The sequence below is a fragment of the Rhipicephalus sanguineus genome, chromosome 5 (genome assembly GCF_013339695.2).
Source record: "Rhipicephalus sanguineus isolate Rsan-2018 chromosome 5, BIME_Rsan_1.4, whole genome shotgun sequence".
Taxonomy (NCBI): domain Eukaryota; kingdom Metazoa; phylum Arthropoda; class Arachnida; order Ixodida; family Ixodidae; genus Rhipicephalus; species Rhipicephalus sanguineus.
In genome coordinates this window covers 50,404,570-50,428,628 of record NC_051180.1, presented here as the reverse complement: position 1 = coordinate 50,428,628, position 24,059 = coordinate 50,404,570, and the positions used below count along the sequence as shown (strand labels likewise).

The window sequence follows — 24,059 nt, the reverse complement described above, 5'->3', positions numbered from 1 at the left end:
TTAGGAGGGCAGTGTGCCTGTTGGTCAGCAGCAATATTGTGAGGGTTTGCAGCATGGCCTTGAATCCAGTGTACCCTTATGCAAGTGGCTGTATTACGGTTCATCTTATGTATCGCCTCGCAGATTTCCATCACCTTGTGAACTTTCTTGAGTTCCTGGACAGCCGCTAAAGAATCGGTGAATACGTCAAGTTGCCTAATTGTAGACAGCTTAGAGGTGACATCCCGCACTGCATCATGAATGGCTTGAAGTTCCATTACAAGAGGACTGGCTTCCGTAGATAGATAACGCTGGTGACCACTGATGAAATTATGCGTGGTACTAAGGAATGATGTCCTTCCGCCGTCTTGTAGTATGGCAGCATCTGTATAGACTTTGCAGACGTTAGCGCATGGTGCTTCGATGACAGATCGTTCGTCAATAATACCTGATGTAGCGCTGCGCCGTAACTTGGTTGTCTTATTAGATGTGATGGTGGTGTATTCCCAGGGAGGCATTGTATCGGACTGGTGGTCAATGGGAGACCCGCGTTGAAAGTGGGCATGCAACGCAGCAACAACCTGAACAAGTTGCTTTTTTATTTCACGCGCTTTTTCCCTTTGCGAATTTAGCTCTGCAATTGTGTTAAGCTGGGCGTGCTCCTGTAAAGTTGGTATCGGGGTGATGCGGGGTAACGCTGTTATTGTGCGCATGGCATCACGGTTAATAGTCTCCAACTGTGCCAGCTGTGCCAAAGTTAAACGTTGAAATTGCGCCTGATATACAATTCTTGGACGTAGAACTGTGCGAACGAGCCGTCGAGCTACATCAGTACGAGCTCCAGCTGCTTTTGATGCAATGCGGCGAATCAGATGAACTGAACACTTTGGCGTTAAAGGGACACTAAAGAGAAACAATGAATTGGTTTAGATTGATAAATTGTGCTCGGAGAACTCTTGTGTAGTTTATTTCACCACCACAGGTTCATTATTAGAGGAGAAAACCAAGTTCAAAGTTTCATTTTTAAATTCCGCGCCTAAGTTTGTAATTCGTGACATAAAAGACTTCAAAGAGCATTTAACGTATTTTGGCGCCACTGGCTCGACGAAATTTCCACGAACTCGTTATGTCAAGTCTGTGGTCCCCGCAGAGGACAATGTACTTCGATTTAACCGATTAGGAACTACGTAGGCCCAAGCAGGTGCCGTCAACAATATGTGACGTCACGGCAAATGGTGCGGGAATTCTAAGATGGCGTCGCCACCTGTATTTTCTTTTTGCGCGTTTTCTCACTTATTAAGCGTCTTCGCGCAGAAAGCGTGGTGTTTTTGGTATCGTGGAAGACTGCTTTACTAATGCGAGAAAATTCGTTTTCCTCTTTAGTGTCCCTTTAAGTTACATCTGCCAAGCAACGAAAAACAAAACAAAGAACAATAGTAACACCAACATGACGAGAAGAATGCACACCAGAAGCTTCGTTGGTCTCAAATGTTTATTGATTGAAAGTATTTCGTCCTTGCAATCATGCACTTGCGCAGGTTACGCCGCAAAATGACTAGCACTAATCTATTTCGACGGGAAATACACAAACCAAAAGTACGACACCTGTGTACGTTTGCACTTTACGGACTAGTGTATAAGCTCTGAGAAAATTAAACATCTGCAACTATCAACACGCGACAACGTTAGAACGTAACCTACTAACATCACTGTCAGCAAACGCGCTCGGCTTCATGCACGGCTGCTTGCAATGCAGATTGTATGGTTTTGCTTACCAAGCGAGAAAAAAAAATTAACTATGGTAAGTAGATTTAAACTTTCACACGGGAAGGGTTTCTCATCTGTGCAGTTTGCGAGCGTCACTTTCGCAAAGAGCGTACAAGAAGATGCCTAAACAACCTGGTTTTTCCTTGGTTAAATTATATACCACGCTGTTGAAAAGCGCTTGCATCACTCCGCGCATGAAGGGCTTTCAGCTGGGGATATCCTAAATAAAAACATGAAAAGAGAAATGGTTTATATCAGCAATAATTGCACTATTTTTATAGTTAGTTTTCTTAACAAAACCAAGTTAAAGCCAGGTTATTTTATACGGTAGCTTTTTTTGTACATGTTACTTGCACATGGTCATCACTTTGTACGTGGCAACTAGTTTCATAAATAAATGCCTGAAACTTGCAAAATTAAAAGAGTCAACTGTTATGTCTACAGCTCCCTAACACAGGAATAAACAAAAAATGTCACCGTTATTAAACCTGTACCTATACGCCATCTAAAGCACACAAAGTTTACATAACAAACATTGCTCTGAAGTGTATCATGGTTTCCTGAGCACGATTTCTTCTAAAAAGAAATCGGAAACAATCTAATCGTTTCACTAAAGCTGCGAATTCATAGGTACCAATTTACCAGATTTTGGACGCTCTAGATTAGAAGCCGGCAACCTGCGGCCCTCGGCCCGACGTCAGAACACCTCCCCACTTCCCTTGTTGCTTATAATCTGAAGGGCCAGAGAATAGGGCGAGTTGGTTGTGCATAGTTGCCACTTGCGACGTGCTGTCTGAACATGAGCCATACCGAAGGCCGACATGGCGGTTCTGACCTGAAACGGGGTTTTTCCTTGTAACCTATGTATGTAAATTGCAACGTGCGTGCCGAAAATAAAGATGATTTCTGTTCCACTTTTGTACATTCTTTGAAATTGGTCAATTTTTTTTCTCTTTGCCTATAAAGACTCACCACCCCCCCCCCCTCCCCGCCCTTCTCCCCATATGCCGTCCGGCCCTCGCCGTGTCGGCTTCATGCAACTCGGCCCTCCTCCTTAAAAGTTTGCAGACCCCTGCTCTAGATTAACGTTTGCAGTTCGCAGAGTCGTGATGTCTGTTCTTAGTCCAAAATGATACAAATTCCTAAACTTCGGGCTTCAATGTTTTTACCTTCTGGAAATGTGTTATCTTCCAACAAATTCTGGTAAATCGTCTTGAAACTCGTGGTCCATCAAATAAAACTCTACTTCCCACTCTTACTGCAATTTAACATTCTCTCTTAAGTTCTGCAAGATTTGTGTGACTAGATCCGGGGGGACGCCTCGTAAAACCGTATGTCCCTTCTGCAATTACTTCAACGAGTGACTTTGGAGGCACCACCAAAATTTCCTCTTAATACCGTACATTAAACATACATACAATAAATGATATTAATATGGCTGCAAGTTTAACGCAGTACAGACAATATAACATATCACCACTGCTTTTTTCTTCTAAAATAAAAGCATATTGGTATCACTGCTAAGTAGTACTATAATGAAGAAGCTTGTATTTCGCTGCCAAAATATGGTTTCGTTTAAAAGACAAAGACGGTGTCACCTAATCTATTCTTGAATTCTTCTAGCTGATAAAATACTCATCAGTGGTACCTTAGAAATAGTTAGAAGAAGAGGAATCCAGAAGATATAAAGTGTGATGGGTTTGAGTGATTCTAAGTAAATATGAACCTGGGGAAACAATACAGAAGCATAAAGAAATATTTGAACATTCGGGATGCTCACAACGTTATGCAGTCAAAATAAAGCTCGTTCTTCAAAGAGAGCTGATGGGACAGCGACAACCACGGTCACACTCCCACACTCGAGTCATACCCGTTTCTTCACCAATGGCAACCTTGGGCTACCTCGGTCTATTACGGGCTACCCGGCTACCTGTTCTTCTGGCTACGGGCCTCACAAAAGATAGTAAGGCCAGTAAACGACGCTAAAAGCCAGGAAAGCCATGGGGAATGCTATCCTGCACGTTTGGTCGATCCTTTTGGCCTGAACCTTGTGTTTGTTTTTGATAGATTCGGCATCCGTGGGCGAAGGGTTCACGTCCGTACCACTGGAAATCGGGCTGCAGGGCACCTGTGAGTTGAGACAGAAATGCCGCGTATTAGTTTCTACTGATCGCGACAAGCATGGTACGGCAAGTTTCACAGAAACACTCATATGTTGAATTTATCGGCTTAAATCGGGCCTGCATTGAGCATGTCGCGCACTTTGCTATTTCTTAATGTATTCAAGATACTAGAACGCCTAAAGTAGAAATATATATTGTAAGTAATCGAAAGAACTATGCTAGCCTTAAAAGTACATAGCAAGCGATCAAATACCGCTTTACGGCATATATGCGATGTCTCGCTCGCATCGGTGTTTTATTAAGGCGAAAGCTTTATCTCTCTCATGCGAAATTAATGAAACGCAAGTGTGAGCGCCGTGAGTGGCGTAAGCGAAATGAAGCAAAAAACTAAGTCAAAGTGATCGAAAGCGGAGCGTTCACTTTCCTTCGCGGCGTTCGCGTGACTAAAAAGGCGGCGTTCCACACAGTCGTGGCTCGAGGGACGCGAGTTGCGTGTTCACTTCTTTACTGCGTTCACGTGAATAGAAAATAAAATGCAGCGTTCATGCGATATAAAGGGCACGGTAACATGGTCGCTCCGGAAGGCTTTCGCCTTCGAGTCGTCCTACGTGAACGCATAAGCGACCCTGTAAGTATTTTACAGCGAAAGCTGTTATCAGATCACAACGGCAGTCGGGTAGTTGTCTGCCGCCGCCGGTGTCCGTAACCACTATCACGCGAAATAAAAAAAAGTCACAGTTTCGCCGCAAGGGCGAAGCAATGAATGCGATAGCAAGGAACTAATGCTATACGAAGTGAGGCTCGCCAATGGATACTCTCAGTTTGAACAGCGCTTCTGTTGCAAAGGCGGCCGAAGCAGCGAAGGAAACTAGCGTGCTTCAAGTGTCGAGCTGTGACACTTGATAGTTCGCGCTCATCTTCTGTTTGTTCGTTTAGCGGCGTCCCTGAGCTCGAGTGACATTCGTACGCGCCGTAACATGAGCGCGGACATCACGGTGAAAGCGTGAAACATTCCTCTACCCCGCGCCACGAGAAAACCGCGCGAGCAGACAGCGGAAGGGCAAGCTTCTCCCATGCGCAAATATAAGAAGAAGCGAGCGAGCTCGCCGACGACTTTTAAATGCACCCGTCGGGCTCCTAGCGCCACCTCGCTGGTAATGAAGAAACGCTTATTATCGCCTTCTGTCTCTGAGTCCGTCCAGCGCTAAATGGTGTGTATATAACGCTCGCCGTTAGCTACGTGGAGGATCTGCGTTTCGTGGCGTAGTGGATAGCGCCGCTCGCTGCGGAGCAAGAAGTCCCTGGTTCGATTCCGCTCTTCGGAAGCATTTTTCTGAGTTATTTTTCTTTGGGTCCTTTATATATATATACATACTTATACATATATGGTGCATGACGGCGGCGACGGCGACGGCGACGGCAAAATCCAGCCGAGACTGTCCATATAATTGCTATCGCAATAAAAATAAATCAAATGAGAAAAAATTCTAGAAACGTCGGCCGCTCTTACTGACTATCATCATCAACCAAGCATCAGCACTTGCAACACCGGTAAGGTTCCGTGCCTTCAACCTCGCTTTTCAAGATGAAGCAATGGCGTCAACCTGGGCGACAGATACCACCGGCGGTGGCTGTTATTCTCTGCTCCCATCCCCCACCTACCTAGCCATTGGTAAGCAGCCGTTCTGTGCTCTCGGCCGTGGCTCTGATGACAGCGATGGTGTTCGAGGCCCTTATATATAGCGAAAGCTGTTATGAGATCACAACAAGAGCCGGTTTTGGCGCCGTAGTTATGCGCCGCCGCCGGTGTCCGCAATCCCTATCCCGAGAAATAAGAAGAAAGTGAAATGAGAAAAAAATTCTAGGAACGGATGGGATTTGAACCCGGGCCCTCTGCGTGGCAGTCGAGTATTCTACCACAGAGAAAAGCTGGTGCTTGAAACTCCTTCGCAAAAATACCCTATACAGGTGCATGTCGGTCTAGGAATGGTGTTAGCATGTGTAATATAGCGTCGTAGAAGAGTAAAATACCAACCAGGCGTCACACAATGCGAATTGCGCAACGAGTGGGTGGTTGAGTGCTTCCAACCCATTGTAAAAGACTCGGCCATAATTCTTGATGGTCATCAGCCACAGCCCAAACAAAGTGCACATAATGACTTACAGGTGTGCAGCGGATACCTCGCTTATCCACAGAATGTCGAATAATGGCATAGTGGGTGCTTCCCTATTTAATGAATGTTACGGTGGTTTAGGGCGTAGTAGGTACCTTGCATGAGTGTTTGTATTAGTTGCCCCAAGAGAGTATAACATGCTTTGGAAAGGCCGCTCTTCGAACTGTTGCTGTGACTGCGCTGCGTGTTCTGCGCAGGATTGACGATTTTTCTTTCTATTTGTGCAATCTTGAGTTGCAGAACTCGTATTCATTTTCCTTTACTAACAGAAACAGTGATATTCAAAAAAAGTTGTTACGTATTATTCGTCATGTTTCTTTTATAAAAGAACCATTGTGAGCGACGCGCCGAGAAAGTTCGAGGCTTTGTGCAGCTGTAGTTGTCATCAAAATAAGGAAGTTTCGAGAGTGGACGCTAGTGTCATAATGTCGACACCCTTGATGTCACAAAGGACAACAGGTTTGCTGAATTTTAAACAGACCATTAAGACAACGCGCCCAATTGCAATGTTTACATTTAGTGTATGAGATGAGTGAGCCATTTCCGAAGGCATAAACCGTAGATAAATATTGTATCTGTGTCTATTCCTGACAGCATGCAACATTCAAAAGCACTCAAGAGCTCCGCCAATTTACATATAGGTGTTATATTATTACAACAAACTTTAATGTTTTAGACGCGGCACCAATTGATTCTGCACTGAACATTATACATCAGCTGCTGGTATTTGCAGATTATGAACATTATACGCACGCGTGTTCAAAGTAACATTTCTAGAAGAATAAACCTGGCTCAATAAAAACTTAATCTAAAAGGAACAAACTATGTGCCTTTTCTATTCAGACTTTCTGTATACAAAATTTTAATTCATTTCATTCTGCTCAATTCGAAACATGATATGACAGCGCGGAAATCTCTTGGCAACAGTGTTATAGTTATTCGTAAGATAAAATGTATTACACACTCAAAGCATCTGTGAGTACACTGTGCAACCTCAGATGAGTAAATGTGACACTCTTCGATTATTCTCATTCGCACTCACGACACATTCAGTCCCACAAATGGAATTAAGAATCCGAGAAGGCTTACCAAGTTTCCGTTGCATGCCTTTTCTGGGAGCAGCTGAAAGATATCAGCAAACATATTTCCAACATTATGAGAACCAACTTTATGAGAATAATGCAAAGCGTAATTAGATTGCACAACACCTTGCGTGCAGCATAAACTGTTTCTTTCATAACAGGTACCCTCTAAAAAATAATTCTCCTTTCAGTGATGCTCCTTCTTATTGTCCCTCATTAAAAACGCAGTTCAGTTCATTGGTTCTACAGAAAGACCCAAGTACGCGGCATAAGCTGAAACTTATTTAGGGCCTCATTTTCGTGCACGACGTTCTCACTTGACACCGCGCGTCTTTCGTCTTTATTACTTTGTTATTCTGCGTATCGTCACGTTTGCTGAGCTATAAACCCAAGCGAGCACAAGGTCGCTGTTTCGTTTTCCGTCGACGCTCGTAGCCTCTCCATAAAGCGAAGCGTATTTCGAATGGCTTTAAGAAAAAAAAAAAAAGAAGTCGCACATTCCAAGTGGGAGCAGTTGGCTTGCTACACATAACCCGCTCGCTTTAAAATTCTCTCTGCGCGGAATTGTCGACAGCAATGCAAACTTCGGTTAGCCGAAGCACTAGAAGTTAAGCAGCGCTGCGCGCACTCTTTATGGCTTCCGGAAGCTGTAAAGCCTAAGCAGGACAAAGCCGTTCCGTTCTCACTTTATGCAAGGATAAGTTGGCAAGTTATGTGGGGTTGGCAAAGAACGTCGCCGCATCACAACCCTAAAGGGTAAGGAAACACGGGATGTTTTTTTTTTTGTTTCTACAATTGTAAGTGACTGTAACAGTGGCCTGCTAGCTTTAAATTGCGTAATATTTAGCTAACAAAATAAGATAACAACGAGAGAACTGAAGCTATGTAATTGCAGCTAGCCGCAAACCTATACTTGGCTGTTATTCCTTTGCGGTTATCGCTTGCACTGAGTGCTATAAACGGCAAAGTGTATGTGCAAAGCGGAAAAAAGAAACTCCCTCGCAAAACGTTATCCTCGTACCATATATTGCCTACTGCGCCAAGATAGAGGCCTCCGAGAAAAGACATGTAGCAGTCTTCCGTGACATCCCCTCAACGTTAGCTGAAGAGAAAAGCTGGAAACTAGATTGTATAGGTACACGTATGGAGCCAGTAATTTTGAGCATTGAGCGGATTTGAGAAGAAAGTATTGCGAACTGCAGCTATCTCCGGCAACCATACTTTACCTTCTAACTTCGTAATTATCGATTTGCTGCTTCATAAACTCAACTACCAGTAACTGAGCGTATTCTATGCTCGATTTGAAAATAATCCCTAAGATGCACATTCGGCCGTCGATATTTTATCATGTTACGTTGATGTCGACAAATAAACAGTGTTTTAGAAGCGTAGACCTTTTTCCTAATTATTTTACGGCAACCGAAGACAGACTCTTCATAATATATATATTAGCTCGTATATTAGCCCGTATATATATATATATATATATATATATATATATATATATATATATATATATATATATATATATATATATATATATATATATATATATACATATATATATATATATATACATATATATATATATATATATATATATATATATATATATGTATATATATACATATATATATATATATATATATATATATATATATATATATATATATGTATATATATATACATATATATATATATATATATATATATATATATATATATATATATATATATATATATATATATATATATATATATATATATACATACATATATATATATATATATATACGATCGATGCACGAAATAGTGAAACTCTATAGGAACACTCCTTAGCATAGATCCGCTCTGGTAAAGAACAAAAATGCTGCGCAAAGGAAGCATTACAAAGAACAGAAGCGTTAAGTTTCATAACATATAAGATCAGCACACGTGCTAAAAGAGTAATCGTATCTTTTGCTCTATCAAAATATAGGAGCTTGATAATTTTACGAGTTCGCTATATGGTTTGAAAGAAGTCCTCTATCTACAAATAACAGTACATAGCCCGTGCAAAGCAGGTGCGAACTATAGATTGAAAAATGTGAAGACGGGTGCGATGCAGGTTAGACATGGGAGTAATTGAGTTAAAGTCAAAGCATTTAAATTACTTTTTACTCTAATAAGTAATGTGATGAATTTCTTCAAGCGAGTGAATTCGAGAAAATTACTCAATACTTTCCCACTTACTTTGGCATGAGCTTTCTGCATGGCGTCGCGGTTTAGCTTGGTATAATTTCCCACCCTTCAGGATGATGGCATAATAATAATCCCGCTGTGACCTCCAAAATTTTGATACGTAAAAAACGTTCTCCCCCCCCACCTTTCCAACCTCTTCGCGCTGCTTTCTTTTTCATCCGCTTCAAGCTTCGCAAGTCAAGACCACATTCCATGGAAAACCGTAATGTCATTTGTACATTTTGTTAGGCACTGCCGTTTTCTCATGTTGGTAAAACTCAATGAATGCACCAACCACTTTTCGTGGAATCTATCTTTCTTTCTCATTAGCTTTTCCTTGTCCGAGTTGCGTGATATGGCTGTCAAATTTTCAGTCGACGCAATGCTTTACAATACTCACAACAGCGACCTTGCTCTCCGGCACAGCTGTCACCACCGGAGGCGGTTGCTTGGCATTCGCGGGCCGCTTCCTCCACAAGTAGTTGACGAAAGTGAACTCGAGCAACGCGGCAAACACGAACATGGTGCAGGCCCCCATCCAGACGTCGATAGCCTTGACGTACGAAACGGGAGGCAGGTTTCCCTGTATGCCGGCGCCCTTAGATGAGATTGTTAGCAGCGTGGTGACGCCCAGTGTGATTCGTGCCGGAATCGCTTCCACGTCGAGCCAGAAAGAGACCCACGAGATGACCACGATCAATATGGTGGGCAGGTACGACTGGACAAGATGGTAGCCAATTGACCGCTGCAGGTTGAACTCGGCTTTCAGACAGCTGTACTCTCCTGCATGTTGATAGGGCAAGCTGTGAGCGAACCACTTGTACCGGTGCTGCTAATGAGCAGATTAGATACAGCGTGTCAACTGCGATTTCACGAGTATATCACGCGAACATTTCCACCATTCTCTAACCGAAAATTTAGTGTTAAATTCTACACCATTACAATGATTGACAGTACACCATTCTACAGATGACGGTATGCAATGTCTACTTAATTCAGCACATTTATGTGCACTGCATTACTTGGTAAAACCCGACTTCACTTAATGCAATTTCGAAAATAAACATATATTTGTGAAGAAACTTTCTGCTCCGCTTAGGCCTCGGGTACAGACGCAGTCATTCTCAAGCTTGCGTTATGTCGCTTCCAGTTGCAGACAACCGCGGCACAGAAGCCTGTTAAAAAAACGTGGTTTGTCACTCCGTCATAATAATCGCTATAACACGAAAGTCAACCACGTCTTTACAGATGTATAGGTGATTGTTTATTGTACACTGATGTATGAGAGCTTGCACAATGTCAATTGGTGTTTGGCAGCTATAGCAACGTTTGACCTGGATGCACCCACGTTCACGCCTAGTGCCACATCTCCATCTCGACGACTAACGACAAAGATCATGATTTAACCCTAGTCGTAGCTCAAGTAGTTAACATACACCTGGACACAGCATAGGCTGCATCCCTCGCAAAGATGGCATCAACAAGCACATAACAATGGCACTCGACATGAACCCATTCAAAGCGTCGTCATTTGAGGAGAGAAACGTCAAGGTGTACGCTCCCAAGTTATAGGGTAACCTAAGCCTGTGTTCCTGCATATACCACACAGCGCTTCATGAACGCGAGAGGCAGAGTTCGTAGTTTGAGCTGCAAACGCGGGAAGGCGTTCCGCGTCATGCTAGCGTCTTTCTCGCTGCACCTAAAGCTTAAGCTACTGAAGCGTCACTGTAGGCGCTCGTTAGTGTCATGATACAGCAGTATTAATTCACTTCACACCGATTCAACACGTCGACCCTCCCCCCCCCCCCCCCCGACCAAGGTCACTGTGAAAGAGAGGCGTGAGAGATATAAGGCGCGATTGTGTAGCCTCATTCATGAGTGTCGGTAGCGCAGTGGGTAGACTGCCTGGCACCTATCGTCGCGGGCTGAGAGGTAGTGAGTTCGATTTATTTCACTCACGTATTTCCGTGACGGAAGTACGTCAGTGAAGTCTTGGTGGACCATGGCATAAAACGCTTTCGAGTTAAAACTTACGCTCGTTATCAGTAGGAACCACTAACTTCACCAATTACCTACATTGACATCGTGCCCTATTAAGAGTAACGTCTAATACTCGTCTTGAATACCAGAAATAAACATATTATGCCTCGGAAGTTGCCCAACAAGCCTTTCATTCTTCCACAAACATGTCCACAATAAAAAGGAAACAAAAGAAAAAAGCATTTTCTTCACTTTGATCTCATACTTTATAACAACTATTTCAGTGAGCGCACACAACGTTAATGCGATAAATATGCTAATGATTTGTATTTGAAGACAGCAAACCTGCTATTACATTCCTTAAAATTTGTATCGTCCTAAAGACCCCTCAATATGAATAGATGTCTTGTAAAAATCCTTATCTCTAACCGTCTTGTCACAATAAGTGCTTGGACCATTTTCATGGACCGATGAAAATAGGCGTGTACTAGTAATCTTTTCAATTTCCAGCGGAAAGTAATCTGGCCAACTGCTTATAAATGGTATTGTTGTTCATAGTTCAACTGTGTTTCCCCTCATGGACGTCTTGTTTTTATACAACAATGAATGTATGTACATACTTTCGAACATTGTTCCCACCCTGCCATGATCTTTCAAATGAAAGATCGCAGTATTTATAAATAAGAATAAAAATAAAAAATATGTATTCATATAAGAAGGTTTACGTGGGCACTGTGTGGATTCTTGTGTCAGTGGTGACTATCTTACATTTTGTGAACTGTCTTTTCAATGCTTGTGCCTTTCTCCTGTGTTGGGTAGCATACCAGGTACTCTAGACTCATTAACATCCCTGGTTCTTGTCTCTCTCCTGTTCCCCCTTCATTTTTACCTATTAGTCGATCAATGAAATATTAATACTAAGATAGTTATTAATACTAAGATACTAAGATAGAATATTAATACTAACCCACGTTTCTAGATTGAAATAAAAAATTGCATTTTGTTTTGTATGTGCTACTAAATTCCCTGTAAGAGAATATTAAAATTTGTTGCTCGCAAATCATCCTTTACACACGTTACACGTGTTTTAAGATGTCACGGCAATAAAAAAAAATGAATGAAATGTCCCGAACTGAGCTCCTGCACTTGCAGTAAAGGCCCGTAGCATCAGGAACTACTCAGCAAGAAACGTGCAAACTAATTGTCAGACAATTGCCCACGTACCAATGTGGAATGTCTCGTTGCACAGGGACGTGTTCACGTTTTGAATTTCAAATTGTGGCAGCTTCATGTTTTCGTAGAGGATGACGGGAGCTGCCTTGGACCAGTGCAGTTGTAGCTCGTCTGTCGTCTTTGAGACTGCAAAAGCAGATATAAGACGAGTATCGACAAACCATACATTCTGCTGAGCGATCAAACAAAAACGCTTCGGATCAAACCAGAAGTCATAGCAATAATCTTTCAAATAGATTCATTGTGCAAAGTGGTCTTTCACATGCAATATAATAATAATAATAATAATAATAATTATTATTATTATTATTATTATTATTATTATTATTATTATTATTATTATTATTATTATTATTATTATTATTATTGCTTCAGTTTGACCTCCCAAAACCACGATATCGTATTAGAGACGCCGTAGTGGAGAGCTCCGGTAACTTCGACCACCTGGTTTTTTTAAATGCGAAGCATTTCTTAGCGAACCTCAGGCACTTTGGCCGTTTCTATCTACGTATCTATCTATCTATCTATCTATCTATCTATCTATCTATCTATCTATCTATCTATCTATCTATCTATCTATCTATCTATCTATCTATCTATCTATCTATCTATCTATCTAGCCGCCTACGTCTGGGCGCTCTCTTGGTCGTCTCCATAATTTGTAATATACGAAAATTGGCATAGCAGGGGATCAGTGTATGACGAAGACGATTAACTGGTCATGAGATGAATAACGCAAAATACCTGTCGCGTACGTCATGAAACCCTTTCCCTCAGTCACGTGGGGCACATACCCGCATACCCGAGTTCATGTTATGCGGGTATGTGCCACAGGTGATACAGTCTAAATCAACACATTAAACGCGAACATACACATTGACACGCGAGGAAAGTGATAATAATAATAATTCTTGGGGTTTTGTCTCAAAACCACGGATAATTGCACACTCGCTCATATGCTCTGGCAGTGCCCGGCGTTACTTAGCGCAAAGTTCAGCACAGAAGAGGACTGGGAGAGGGCTCTTAAAAGCAACGAGCTCTCAGTCCAGCTGTCGGCAGTCCAGGAGGCCTGCGAACGGGCGGAGGGCCACGGTCTTCCAGTACCGGCGTGGGCGCGGCCAGCAACTGCGGCGGACCCCCCTTCGGGGGTTGTCTGATCGGGGTTCTCCAGGACCAAATAAAGTTCATTTCATCATCATCACGATATGATTATGACAGACGCCGTAGCGAAGGGCTCCGGAAATTTTGACTATTGGGTATTCTTCAACGTGTACCCAGATCGCACAGTACACGGGCATCTAGCATTTTGCCTGCATCGAAATACGACCGCCGCGGCCGGGATCGAACCCGCGGCGTTCGGGTCAGCAGCCGAGCACCGTAACCGCTACACCACCGCGGCGGACGCAAGGAAAGTGAGGAACTTGAAGACAGAACACCCCTGGAAGATACTCAACTACCATCCACTCGTCCACGAGGTCCGCAACGTGGATAACGAAAAACCGGGGTCAATGCTTCCTACAATAAATCTGCTGAGAGAACCAGGCCTCTAATCATTACCGGTGACTTCAACATTGATTTATTCATACGCAACAACGATTGGTCCTTATACTGCGAAAAAGACGGCTTGGGTGTGGACAGGGCGTCAAAAGGCCTCGCTGCTACGTCCACGACAGGAGGCATCATACATCATTTCATCGTAAGAGGCGTCCAGGATTTCCACCAGTTGCACTATACCTCGCACTTCACTACACTTAGACTCCTAATAGCCGGGATCACGAACGGATCCGATTAACAAGTCCGGTCCAGCCGCTGGTGATCACTGATCACGGTGGTGATGACCCTGTTGAAGAACTGTCAAGAAACCATTCTACACCTACACACGGATTCGTGAAACGTGCGTGCGTTCTCCGTTATAACGGACAAGTATAAGCATAACAATTGTAACTCTGACTGTAACGTACGTGCAGTGCTGCTGCACGTGCCACTAGGCTGTGTGCATACCTAGGGAAACTTTCCTGAATGAAGCTCACTTGCGAGCTAAAGGCTGTCCTGTGCATCTCTGTTCCTTCTTTGGCCTGTTCGGATTCGCGCTATCCAGTATTGAAGCATAAGCACTATAACCAGCTTACCGCGTCTGGTGTTGGTAACACCCATGTTGGCATCGTTACGCAACTGTAAACAATTGGTATTGTTATAGAATACATATGCTCTTCAACAGAGGAGTGTGGGTATACCAATTCCACATTTCTCTAGCGTCATTCCGTAACGTTTCGCTCAATGTGAAAAATTACGCCACAGTCACCATCACGCGCATGCTTCGCACTACGTCGATTCCCAGGGTACGTGGGATCTGCCGAATTTTTTTTTAATTATTTTATGTGGTGTTTAGGAGATGTTGGCACTTTTGTATAGCGGCGGCTACTCTTGGTGGTTCTTCAACGTGCACCTAGATCTAAGCACACGGGCCTGAAGCATTTTGTCGCTATCGAAATGCGGCCACCGTGACCAGGATTCGATCCCACGACCTTCCGGTCAGCAGTCGAGCACAATAACTGCTAGTCCTCCGTGGAAGGTGCAATATAGTCATAAACTCTTCAACTTGACCGAGACACTTCTTCATGAAAGTCGTTTGAAAAGGGAAAGCTATTGCACCTTCTACAACCGATCTGCTCAGCCTTCTAATATTTGTAAAAATCGCAAAGCAAGGTGTAACTGCAAGGATGTTTCCGGTAGAATTCGATACATAGCAATTTACTTTTTCCAAGCATTATTTATGACATTATTTATGCTGAACTTCAATATCTGTTCTTCCTGTAATGACCTCGCGTGTTACTCGGTGTATTGCAAATAATTATTAATAATTATTTGTTGAATAATAACTTACATGAAGCGAGTTCAATGGTGCAGACTTGCGAATCGAGAGGGTACCGATAAAGGTCCATCATGCAAGAAAACGTCAATTTCAACCTGCATCAAAATGAAAACCAAATATGTTATACAAAAACCACCCAATCACGTGACTTCTTACAGGTGACCGCTTAAATCGCTGGTGCAGATTTGCATGCTAAACAAGGCCAGCGCATTCTGGTCACTAAATCAGATTATATGTTTGACATAAAGACGTAAGATTGTAGGTCTTCGCTTCTTCTTCTCCTTTTTTTTTTTGGTAGGCAGACACTCAAATGACACATACTTTACGCTTTTTGATTAGTTATAATAATCGACAAATGGTTCTTACCAGACTGATACTAAACTTAAGCATATTTGGCGCGTCAGAGCTGTGCCAGATTAACAACAGAAGAGATGATTTATGAGCAGTGTTTCCAATGAATCTCAGTTGAAATTTCCACCCTCTAGGTAAATGAGATGGACGTTTACTGTGACTTGGATATTGGAAGAAGGTCAGATGCGGCTGACATGAACTTAATTGAAATCCGGCGCTGTCGTTCGTCACCCTGTGCCGTCGCTTGGGCGGATGTGCCAACTTCAGATGTGCCTAGATTATCGAGATGAAATAGACCGCTTTGTTAGGCGTGAAGAGACACGCCCAAGTTTTTACGAGAAATGTCTAGCCATAATACGCGTCTGAGCTGAACTTCGCGAAGAATTGCACATTGACAAATGCTCTAGAGTTACCGCACTTTACAAAAAAAAAGGAGGGGAGGGGATAAGGGCGAGCGGGGTATCTTTTTTTTTTTCATAATGCTGCAACAGGAGTGAAAGAAACCATTTTCGCTATTTGCTTTCCTTTATTGCGCTGCCCTCTGTCTTTTCCTTTTGTCTTTTTTATTACCTTTCACAAACATTCTACTGTTCTTACCATGTGTAAGTTTTGGGGTCACTACGCTACAATTGCAAGTATTATTATGCTTTCTCTGACAAATATGCTCGATGCAGCTGACTACCAAGTCTATCAGGTGAACCTCATTCTCCATTAAAGAGCATTGCCGATCTCCATTTTTATGAACATTGTCATATTTAAGTAGACATTTTAATTTTCTTTCTATTTTCTTTTAGACTGAGGCTCTTCTGAATCTACTGTAAAAGTCTACCTTTCCATTGAATAATTCATAATTTTTGGAGAAGGGTTGCATTTCTACTTGCCATTGTGTTCTGAGAATATCATACAAATGCTAAAACTGAAGCGCTCATATTACTTTAGTGATAATTATACCCCTCCGCCTACCAATATACCTACGTTTTTATGATTTTAGTGAAGTAGTCAATATAAAAGATAAACCGCGAGGTATAAGAAGTAACTGTATATTCCTAATATAGTAAACACCCTCGAAGCATCAAGAATCGCGGCATGCTCTCGTGACATATATAGTAATTATACTACTGATTTTATAAACGCTGCCTATTCCCTAAGGATGTCACATGACGCTTAGCACTTCAGCATACCTAAGTGAAAACACTGGCTCTTTAATAACGTGTATTTGTTAAAGCTAATGCGCACGTTCCTTTAAGTACAATCTTTCCTACCTCTCTGACAATCCTTAAATGATTGTGAAACGATGAATGACATTTGTATCACTTGCTCCCTTTCTTTCATATAATAGACCATAGAGAGTGCTAAGTTTATTCTATTCTTGATAAGGGTTTTCGGGTGCCAATTAGTAAGTGCAAAATTTATTAAATTTCAGGTTCTCACCTGAGCATGTAGAGGATGTCACCCGAAGGGCTGATGCGAACCAGTACATTGGGCACTGTCACGTACTGGAACTCGGCGTGCTTGGCGTTGGCAAAAAATACCTCCGGCTTCCAGATCCGTTGCACTAGTTTGGGATCGTTCAGGTCGAGAGGGCCACTGATGCCGCTCATCTCAAAGCGGTCATCGTGCCATCGCTGTCGCAGATACAGGTCTACTTCGTAATCCTAAAAAAGAGCAAATTATAGCTGTTCCAGTAACAAAAAAAAACATTCACTGCACAATGGTATCAAAACAGCTCCAATACACTGAAATCAATGAGTACATTTTCTTCGTGTTAAGCTGGCCTGCGCATGCCCTGCTAACATTAGAAAGCATACAGCCAATTTTCTGACGCACTAACCATGGTTGACGATTGGGCTAGCCGGTTCAGCGTGATTAAGACTAAAAAGGAAAAAAAATTATGCGCAGCTTCAACTTACTTAACGTCGCGAAAGTTGATTAAACAGCGCAGCTGGTGTCATCAGCGCGCCTTCCCTCCGCTTTCGACGACACTCCTTCCTTGTCTGTCACAAGCACCACGTGTGCTCGAGCGAGCGCTGCCATTGGTCGACTCCTTTCACCGGCACAGAAACTCGCGCTCCTACTCTCTCCTTCTCTTCATACCACCTGCTGCGCTCCCGCCATAGTTTCGCCTCTGCTCTCCTCCTCTCCACGTCGCTACCCTTTTTCTGCTATACTGAACTCGCTACACTAGCCATCCCTCTCGCCCATTTAGCCTTATCCATGCTCTCCCTCTCGTCAGGCTTCGCTCTCGCAGCTGGGCTAGAAAGTACGGACTACGGATCCCAGGGATTTACCTCGGCCTCAAACAGCTAAGCCAATAACGAAATACGCACAAGCAGGCACGGAGCGAGTGTACGAGCCTACTCGTTATATAGTGCGTGTCCTATTTGCGTTGAAGTCTTAACTGTGACGCACATTTCTTACGAAATTTTCTTATGTAAGTGCAAGCAACTGATTTCGATGAAATTATAATTGACTACAGTTCCTTGTAATTTTGGAAGCACAGCCTAATTACGCGCATTCTAAGTGTAATCACCTTTACGCGCGGACGGTAAAGCAATACAAATTATTTGTTGAGCAATAATGGGATACACTCTGATAAACTGCGTATAAAGAGAAAAACGCCGCCGGACACCAAAGTCATTCATGGATAATAGAGAGTCGTAAAGCGGAGGAAGGTATCTCTCTATTGGAAACCACGAGGAATATGTATGCCCCCATGTGCTCAAGGCTATGTAACTTTCTTCAGAAGAAAAGCAATCTTGTAAGATAACAAAGTAATAAATGAAGTTACAAAGTAGTACCAAAATAACGACACATTTCTCTTGAAAAGTAAGAAAAAAGCACGAAATATAAGCCGACAAGCATTCAATCGCGCTAATCCACGCATTTCATCACAGCGAAAGCTTGTTTTATTTTTTTCTTGTGTAGTGTTCTTATATAGAAACGGCACACCTAGATTACAAGGCACCGCTAGACGAACAAAATTTTTTGCTAAATTTATCAAAACGCCAGAACATTCATTTCATGTTAGGTTTCGACAACAAAACCACAGACAAACCTAACCTGACTTTTGATCGCATAGTTAGTATTCAACTAAACTTTATAAAAAAGCGAACATCTGGCCCGGTTTTACGCATGCTGGCCGCAACACCAGCGCTCCGGCAACGGCCTTTCGTTCAGCCTAATGGCCTCTTAAACAGCCGCCGCATTCGTTACACGTGATCCACCAGACCGTGAATTGCGGACGCCCATTTATTTCACTCACTGTACCGTACGTTCATTCTGCCTTCGGTGCGGTGCAGGGTAAATTCGTTCAACGTCTTCTGCAACTGACGCTTCAGTAATGAACCCTGAACTTGGCTCTCTGTCTTCTTTTTTCGTAATACCTTAACGCCTGTCTTCTTAGCGATTAGTCAGCAGTTAGATTAGGTCCGCGTACTGTCCTCTTCGAATAACGAGGGGCATTAAATGTATGCTTCCTCTCACAAGAATTTGATATTTTGCAGCTATTACAAGCGCGTGAAAATCGACATTACGGCAGTCGAAGTATGTCACTTTATAGTAATAACAATATGTGTCTTTTTTTTTTTCTAGTGAGACGTTCCGTACGTGAATGAAAAAAAAAAAGTAGTATTCATTTCTTATTGACTTATTCATTGCGCGAGGAACAAATGCTTTAAGTGGCAAAACCACGATATGGTTTTGAAGTACCCCCGCAGTGAGAGTCCGGGGAATAATTTCGACCACCCTGGGATTCTTCAACGTGCACGTAAATCCTAAGTACACGGCCGCTCTTGCATTTTGCTGCCATCGAAATGAGGCCGCAGTGGCCGGGAATCAAGTCCGCACACTCGACCTTAACAGCGCTACACACTTATGAGCTACACGCTGCCTGCTCGGTAGTGCTGCAATCGATTACATGTATTTGTCAATTGTCATGAGACTGAAGATTACCCACATACCATAGTTGCCGGGTTGATGGAGCCAAAACTTCGTATGTAGATTTCGCATGCGACTTGAGTGGGCCCACCTAAAAAAAGTCATGAGAAGAGGAGTGGAAATACAATATGTAGTCAATACCTATGCAACACTAAACAAAGGCGAGTGCAAGCCTACGCTTAGGTAACAGGTCACTATACTGGATTTGCTTCTCATACACTTACCGGGTCTTTAGACGTATCTCTCGAGACACTCTATGCATGATATGTTTAAACAATGTCTTAGACAACGACACAGCGAATTCTACAACGAAAGCAACTTCACAAACAGTATAGTATACCACAACTGCAGCAATAACAACAACAAAAAAACTGGGGAGGTGCCAAGCGTGCACAGTTTTGAGAGAGATTTCTTTGATGAGGCACTAGTGGTGCCAAGCCTGAAACCGGGCATGTAGGGAAGGGTGTTTCAGCTATGTTAACGTCGTGGGCTATTTGTTGGGCTAACTGTTACCTTCTTAATTTTAGGAGACCGGTGGCGAGTAGTGGAATTTACCCTATTTTTGTGGCTCATACCCGTTTTGTTATGGACCGTGACTACATGACACACAGTGACGACATTACACGCCGACAAGCCGCCCTCCTAAGGTGATTCGCACCTAATAAAAACAACTACTCACTCATGTGACCCGTGGGAAGTGCCCTCCTGTCATATTTGCTCAGGAGTTTGTCCAACTTGTCCAAATCTCCGACAGTCCCATGCCTTCTGCGAAAAAAAGAAAAGAAAGAAACACTCAAGAGCAGCATATAACCACGGCGATGCACCCTCTACTACTGCTGCTTATTTGACAAAAACAGTAAGGATGTCCACCACCTACCCACAAGAGTGAGGCAATAAACTGTGTGTCACTGAGCTTGTAAATTTATGTGGCGAGATTTTAAGCATCTGCGTCCCTCTCTCTAAAACTGTACGTCCTGCAGTCTTGCGGCTGCTTGTAGCAGCACGCACTACCCGAGCCTTCACCGCCTCGTGGGCGAGTGCAGGTTTTGATGGCAACCATAAAGCAGATAAAATGAAAACTGTTTTTTATTCAAACAATTGTTATTCTTCTTATGCTCTTAGCTTGGCCGCTCTGTGTATACAAAAGCTGACTTCGTTCGGAATCGAATCTCGCTGAATTCAGTTCTCTTGCATTCCATCAGTGCAATTACCTTCTCTAAATGCACTTTGTCGACGCTGGATGTGTTAAATGACGCGGTATGCAGCTGTGCGCGTCGTCTTTATTATAGTTATCACGTGCAGCTTTAAACAACTGAAACACGGTAATCGACGAGCACTTTTTCATTTCATTTCATTTTATTATCTTAAAAACCCCGTTTGGGGTATTACATAAGAGGTGGTTTACATATTGGAACAATTAATGAAGGTGTTATGGTGTAATACAGGTTTGCAACATGTCCAGGAATTTGGAATGAGTTGGTACGGCAGCAGCATGGTGAGGCAGGTCGTTCCACTCTCTGGCAGCCCGAGGAAAAAATGAGGCTTGAAATGTGACGGTGCGTGTTCGAGGACGGGTTACTTGCAGTTGATGGCCAGTGCGATGAGACGTGCGTGATGATGATGGCGAGATGTAAGGTGGGAGGTTTAGCGAGCTGTAAAAGAATTTGTGAAAAAGAGAGAGCGTAGCAACACGATGACGAAAAGCGAGGGATGATTAGTTTGATTCTGCTTTTAGGAGAGAAATGCTGACATCATATGAATATGAAGAATGGATGAATCTTGTGGCACGATTCTGAACTGATTCAAGTGCACTGATGATATATGCTTGGTGAGGGTTCCAGATGGCAGCTGCATATTCTAGTTGTGGTCTGATAAATGATTTGTACGCGAGAAGTTTGACTTGTTGCGGCGCGTGACGGAGGTGACGTTTCAAAAATCCTAAGGTCTTGTTTGCTGATGAAATGACGTTAGTCGCATGCGGAATCCAGGAAAGGTCGTAGGATAGAATTACACCTAAATACTTATACGTTGTAACTGATTCAACGGGGACGTTTGCGATTGTGTAAGTAGAGAGGAATGGAGTGCGCCTTCGGGAAACTGAAACAAATTTACATTTTTTGGCGTTCAGAGCCATTTTCCAACGATTGCACCAGTTGTGTACGTTATTAAGGTCGTTCTGCAGAAGTTCTGGTCTGAAATGTTAGTTACAGTATGATAAATTACGCAATCGTCAGCGAACATACGAATAGGACAAGACACATGCTGCGGTAGATCGTTAATATATATTAGGAAAAGAAGTGGTCCTAAGACTGAGCCTTGGGGGACGCCGGAAGTAACGGGAAGGGGCTTGGATGTGTGGTTATTTACAAGGACAAACTGGGAACGGTTTGTTAGGAATTCTTTTATCCATTGTATTACGTGAGCATCTAAGTTCAACACAGATAATTTCATTAGTAAACGATTATGAGGTACAGTGTCAAAAGCTTTTGAGTAGTCTAGAAAGATGACATCTGTTTGAACGTTGTTATCAAGATTAGCACGGAGATCATGAAGGAAAATTGCTAGTTGTGTTTCACAGGAAAGTCCCTTACGAAAGCCATGTTGAGAAGGATGAAAGAAATTAAATGAATCCAAAAAGGCCATGATGTGTGAGTATATGACATGTTCCATGATTTTGCAAGGGACACTAGTTAAAGAAATGGGGCGGTAGTTTAAAGGGGAGTCTTTGTTACCTGCTTTGAAGGCTGGAACGACCTTTCCCACTTTCCAACCACATGGTAAGGTACCTGTAGACAATGACTCAGAAAACAATAGGGTAAGGCATGCTGAAGATACGTGCTTAGTATTCATTAGAATCTTTGAGTTGATTTCATCCACACCTGAAGAAGTACACAGTTTGCATTTTTCAATGATTGACAGTATACCATCAGTAGAAAAGATAACGGGTGGCATCTGCGATGTTGTGTTAGTAGGCATCATTGCTCAACTAATGGGCGCTGGGGGCACCTAGCTCGGTCATTACTTCATCCAATCATAGCGAGAGCCATGGTCCCACATTGTGACCCACTTTGACCTCCAGACGACTACCCATCATCATTGGTAATGCAAAAAAATAAATAAAATAAAACGACGACCTCTATGTGAGGCGAGCGTCGCGTTCCAGTTGCTCATAACTGTGCATTTTTATGTTATTTTATATTGTTTTCCTTAAATATTCGAGAACACTGGGTTACAATTTGGTAACAGCGCATTGTATCCAAGTCTACCACTTGTGATAACGCCTTTGATGTTGACGTTCACACTCTCTCAGAACGCTTGCATTATAACTCTTGTTGTTTTATGCATGTGTTTACTTACATTCAATTTATTGTTAAAATATTGTATTGTTCGATTTTATTTGCAAGCTTAACTGCCCCATTTGTCAAATCCCCGTCGTGGAGTGTGTCGAGGTCATACTGGTTAACGTAAAGAGGTGTTCCACGGGCAATTCACAAAAGAATATCCCCAATTAGCTTGCGCGTCGCCCACGTTCACGAAGTGAAACGTAAGCGTAACTTCTACCCTTCCCCTTATAATACCGTTTCTATTTACAAGTTTGCCGAAACAAATATTGCAATAAGCCTTACTGAAGTATTTTGAGCTACATTGAACCTACACACAACACCTAGGCGTGTTTAACGAGGATGTGCCCTAACGATACTTCTAACGGGAGGACCCACATTCGAGCAACCTGACAAAGCAAAACAAGGTTATTCAATGATTTTTCTTCCACGAAAGAAAAAGAAATTGGGACACACCCAGAGCCCAGAAACGAGCACTTCGCATCGCGTGTCGGTAGAATGGAGCAGAAACGTAGCAGTCCCTATACTGCGAAGATGATGCAGACAATTCAGGTCGGGAAATCTGGCACCGCGGGTTGTTTATAGCTGCTTTCCAATGCGGCGCCAGGAGACTGCAGCGAGCTTGCCGCGAAGAAACTCTCGGTGTCCCTGGAGGGATCATTTGTAGCGCGCACCCTGCAATCATATGCTGCATCCGGCGGCGTCAGTTTGTTTTTCGAGGACATTTGTTTTTGCGCATCGCTCGCTCCGCTTTTTCTGCCAGCACAGCGTGCCGAAGGCTACTAACTATCGTGTGCGAGATTCCGAAATAGACAAAGAACTCATTTGATGACAAGAAACGACGACAGCTCGGTCTGGCAAGAGTGTATCTAGACTGCTGATCGTCATCAGGGTGAAGAAGTGGGATAGCCGTAGGCATGCGCTGGGTTCTCCATTAGGGGAAGTGAAGTGTTGCAGCAGCGCCCCCCGCCACTCGTTGGGCAAGCCCGAAAGAGAACAAG

The 24,059-nt window shown here is 43.0% G+C and overlaps 1 protein-coding gene across 2 annotated transcripts in view; it reads right to left on the bottom strand.

Annotated features, from left to right (window-relative positions):
* Positions 1-1,461: 1,461 nt before the first annotated feature.
* LOC119393620 (glycine receptor subunit alpha-2) overlaps positions 1,462-24,059 on the bottom strand; it is a 97,997-nt gene continuing 75,399 nt past the window's right edge. Inside the window, exons 2-10 of one of the 2 annotated variants that reach the window (XR_007416348.1) lie at positions 20,397-20,482; positions 19,741-19,808; positions 17,213-17,436; positions 15,443-15,525; positions 12,550-12,684; positions 9,746-10,128; positions 7,133-7,165; positions 2,967-3,874; positions 1,462-2,459 (exon numbers count right to left, since the gene is read on the bottom strand). Coding sequence is in view for 1 of the 2 variants with exons in the window: in XM_037660729.2 (XP_037516657.1) it covers positions 3,698-3,874; positions 7,133-7,165; positions 9,746-10,128; positions 12,550-12,684; positions 15,443-15,525; positions 17,213-17,436; positions 19,741-19,808; positions 20,397-20,482 (1,189 nt within the window). In the remaining variant the exon portion in view is untranslated. Of the gene's footprint in view, positions 3,875-7,132; positions 7,166-9,745; positions 10,129-12,549; positions 12,685-15,442; positions 15,526-17,212; positions 17,437-19,740; positions 19,809-20,396; positions 20,483-24,059 lie in introns of both variants that reach the window. The other variant, XM_037660729.2, reaches the window with a different exon arrangement.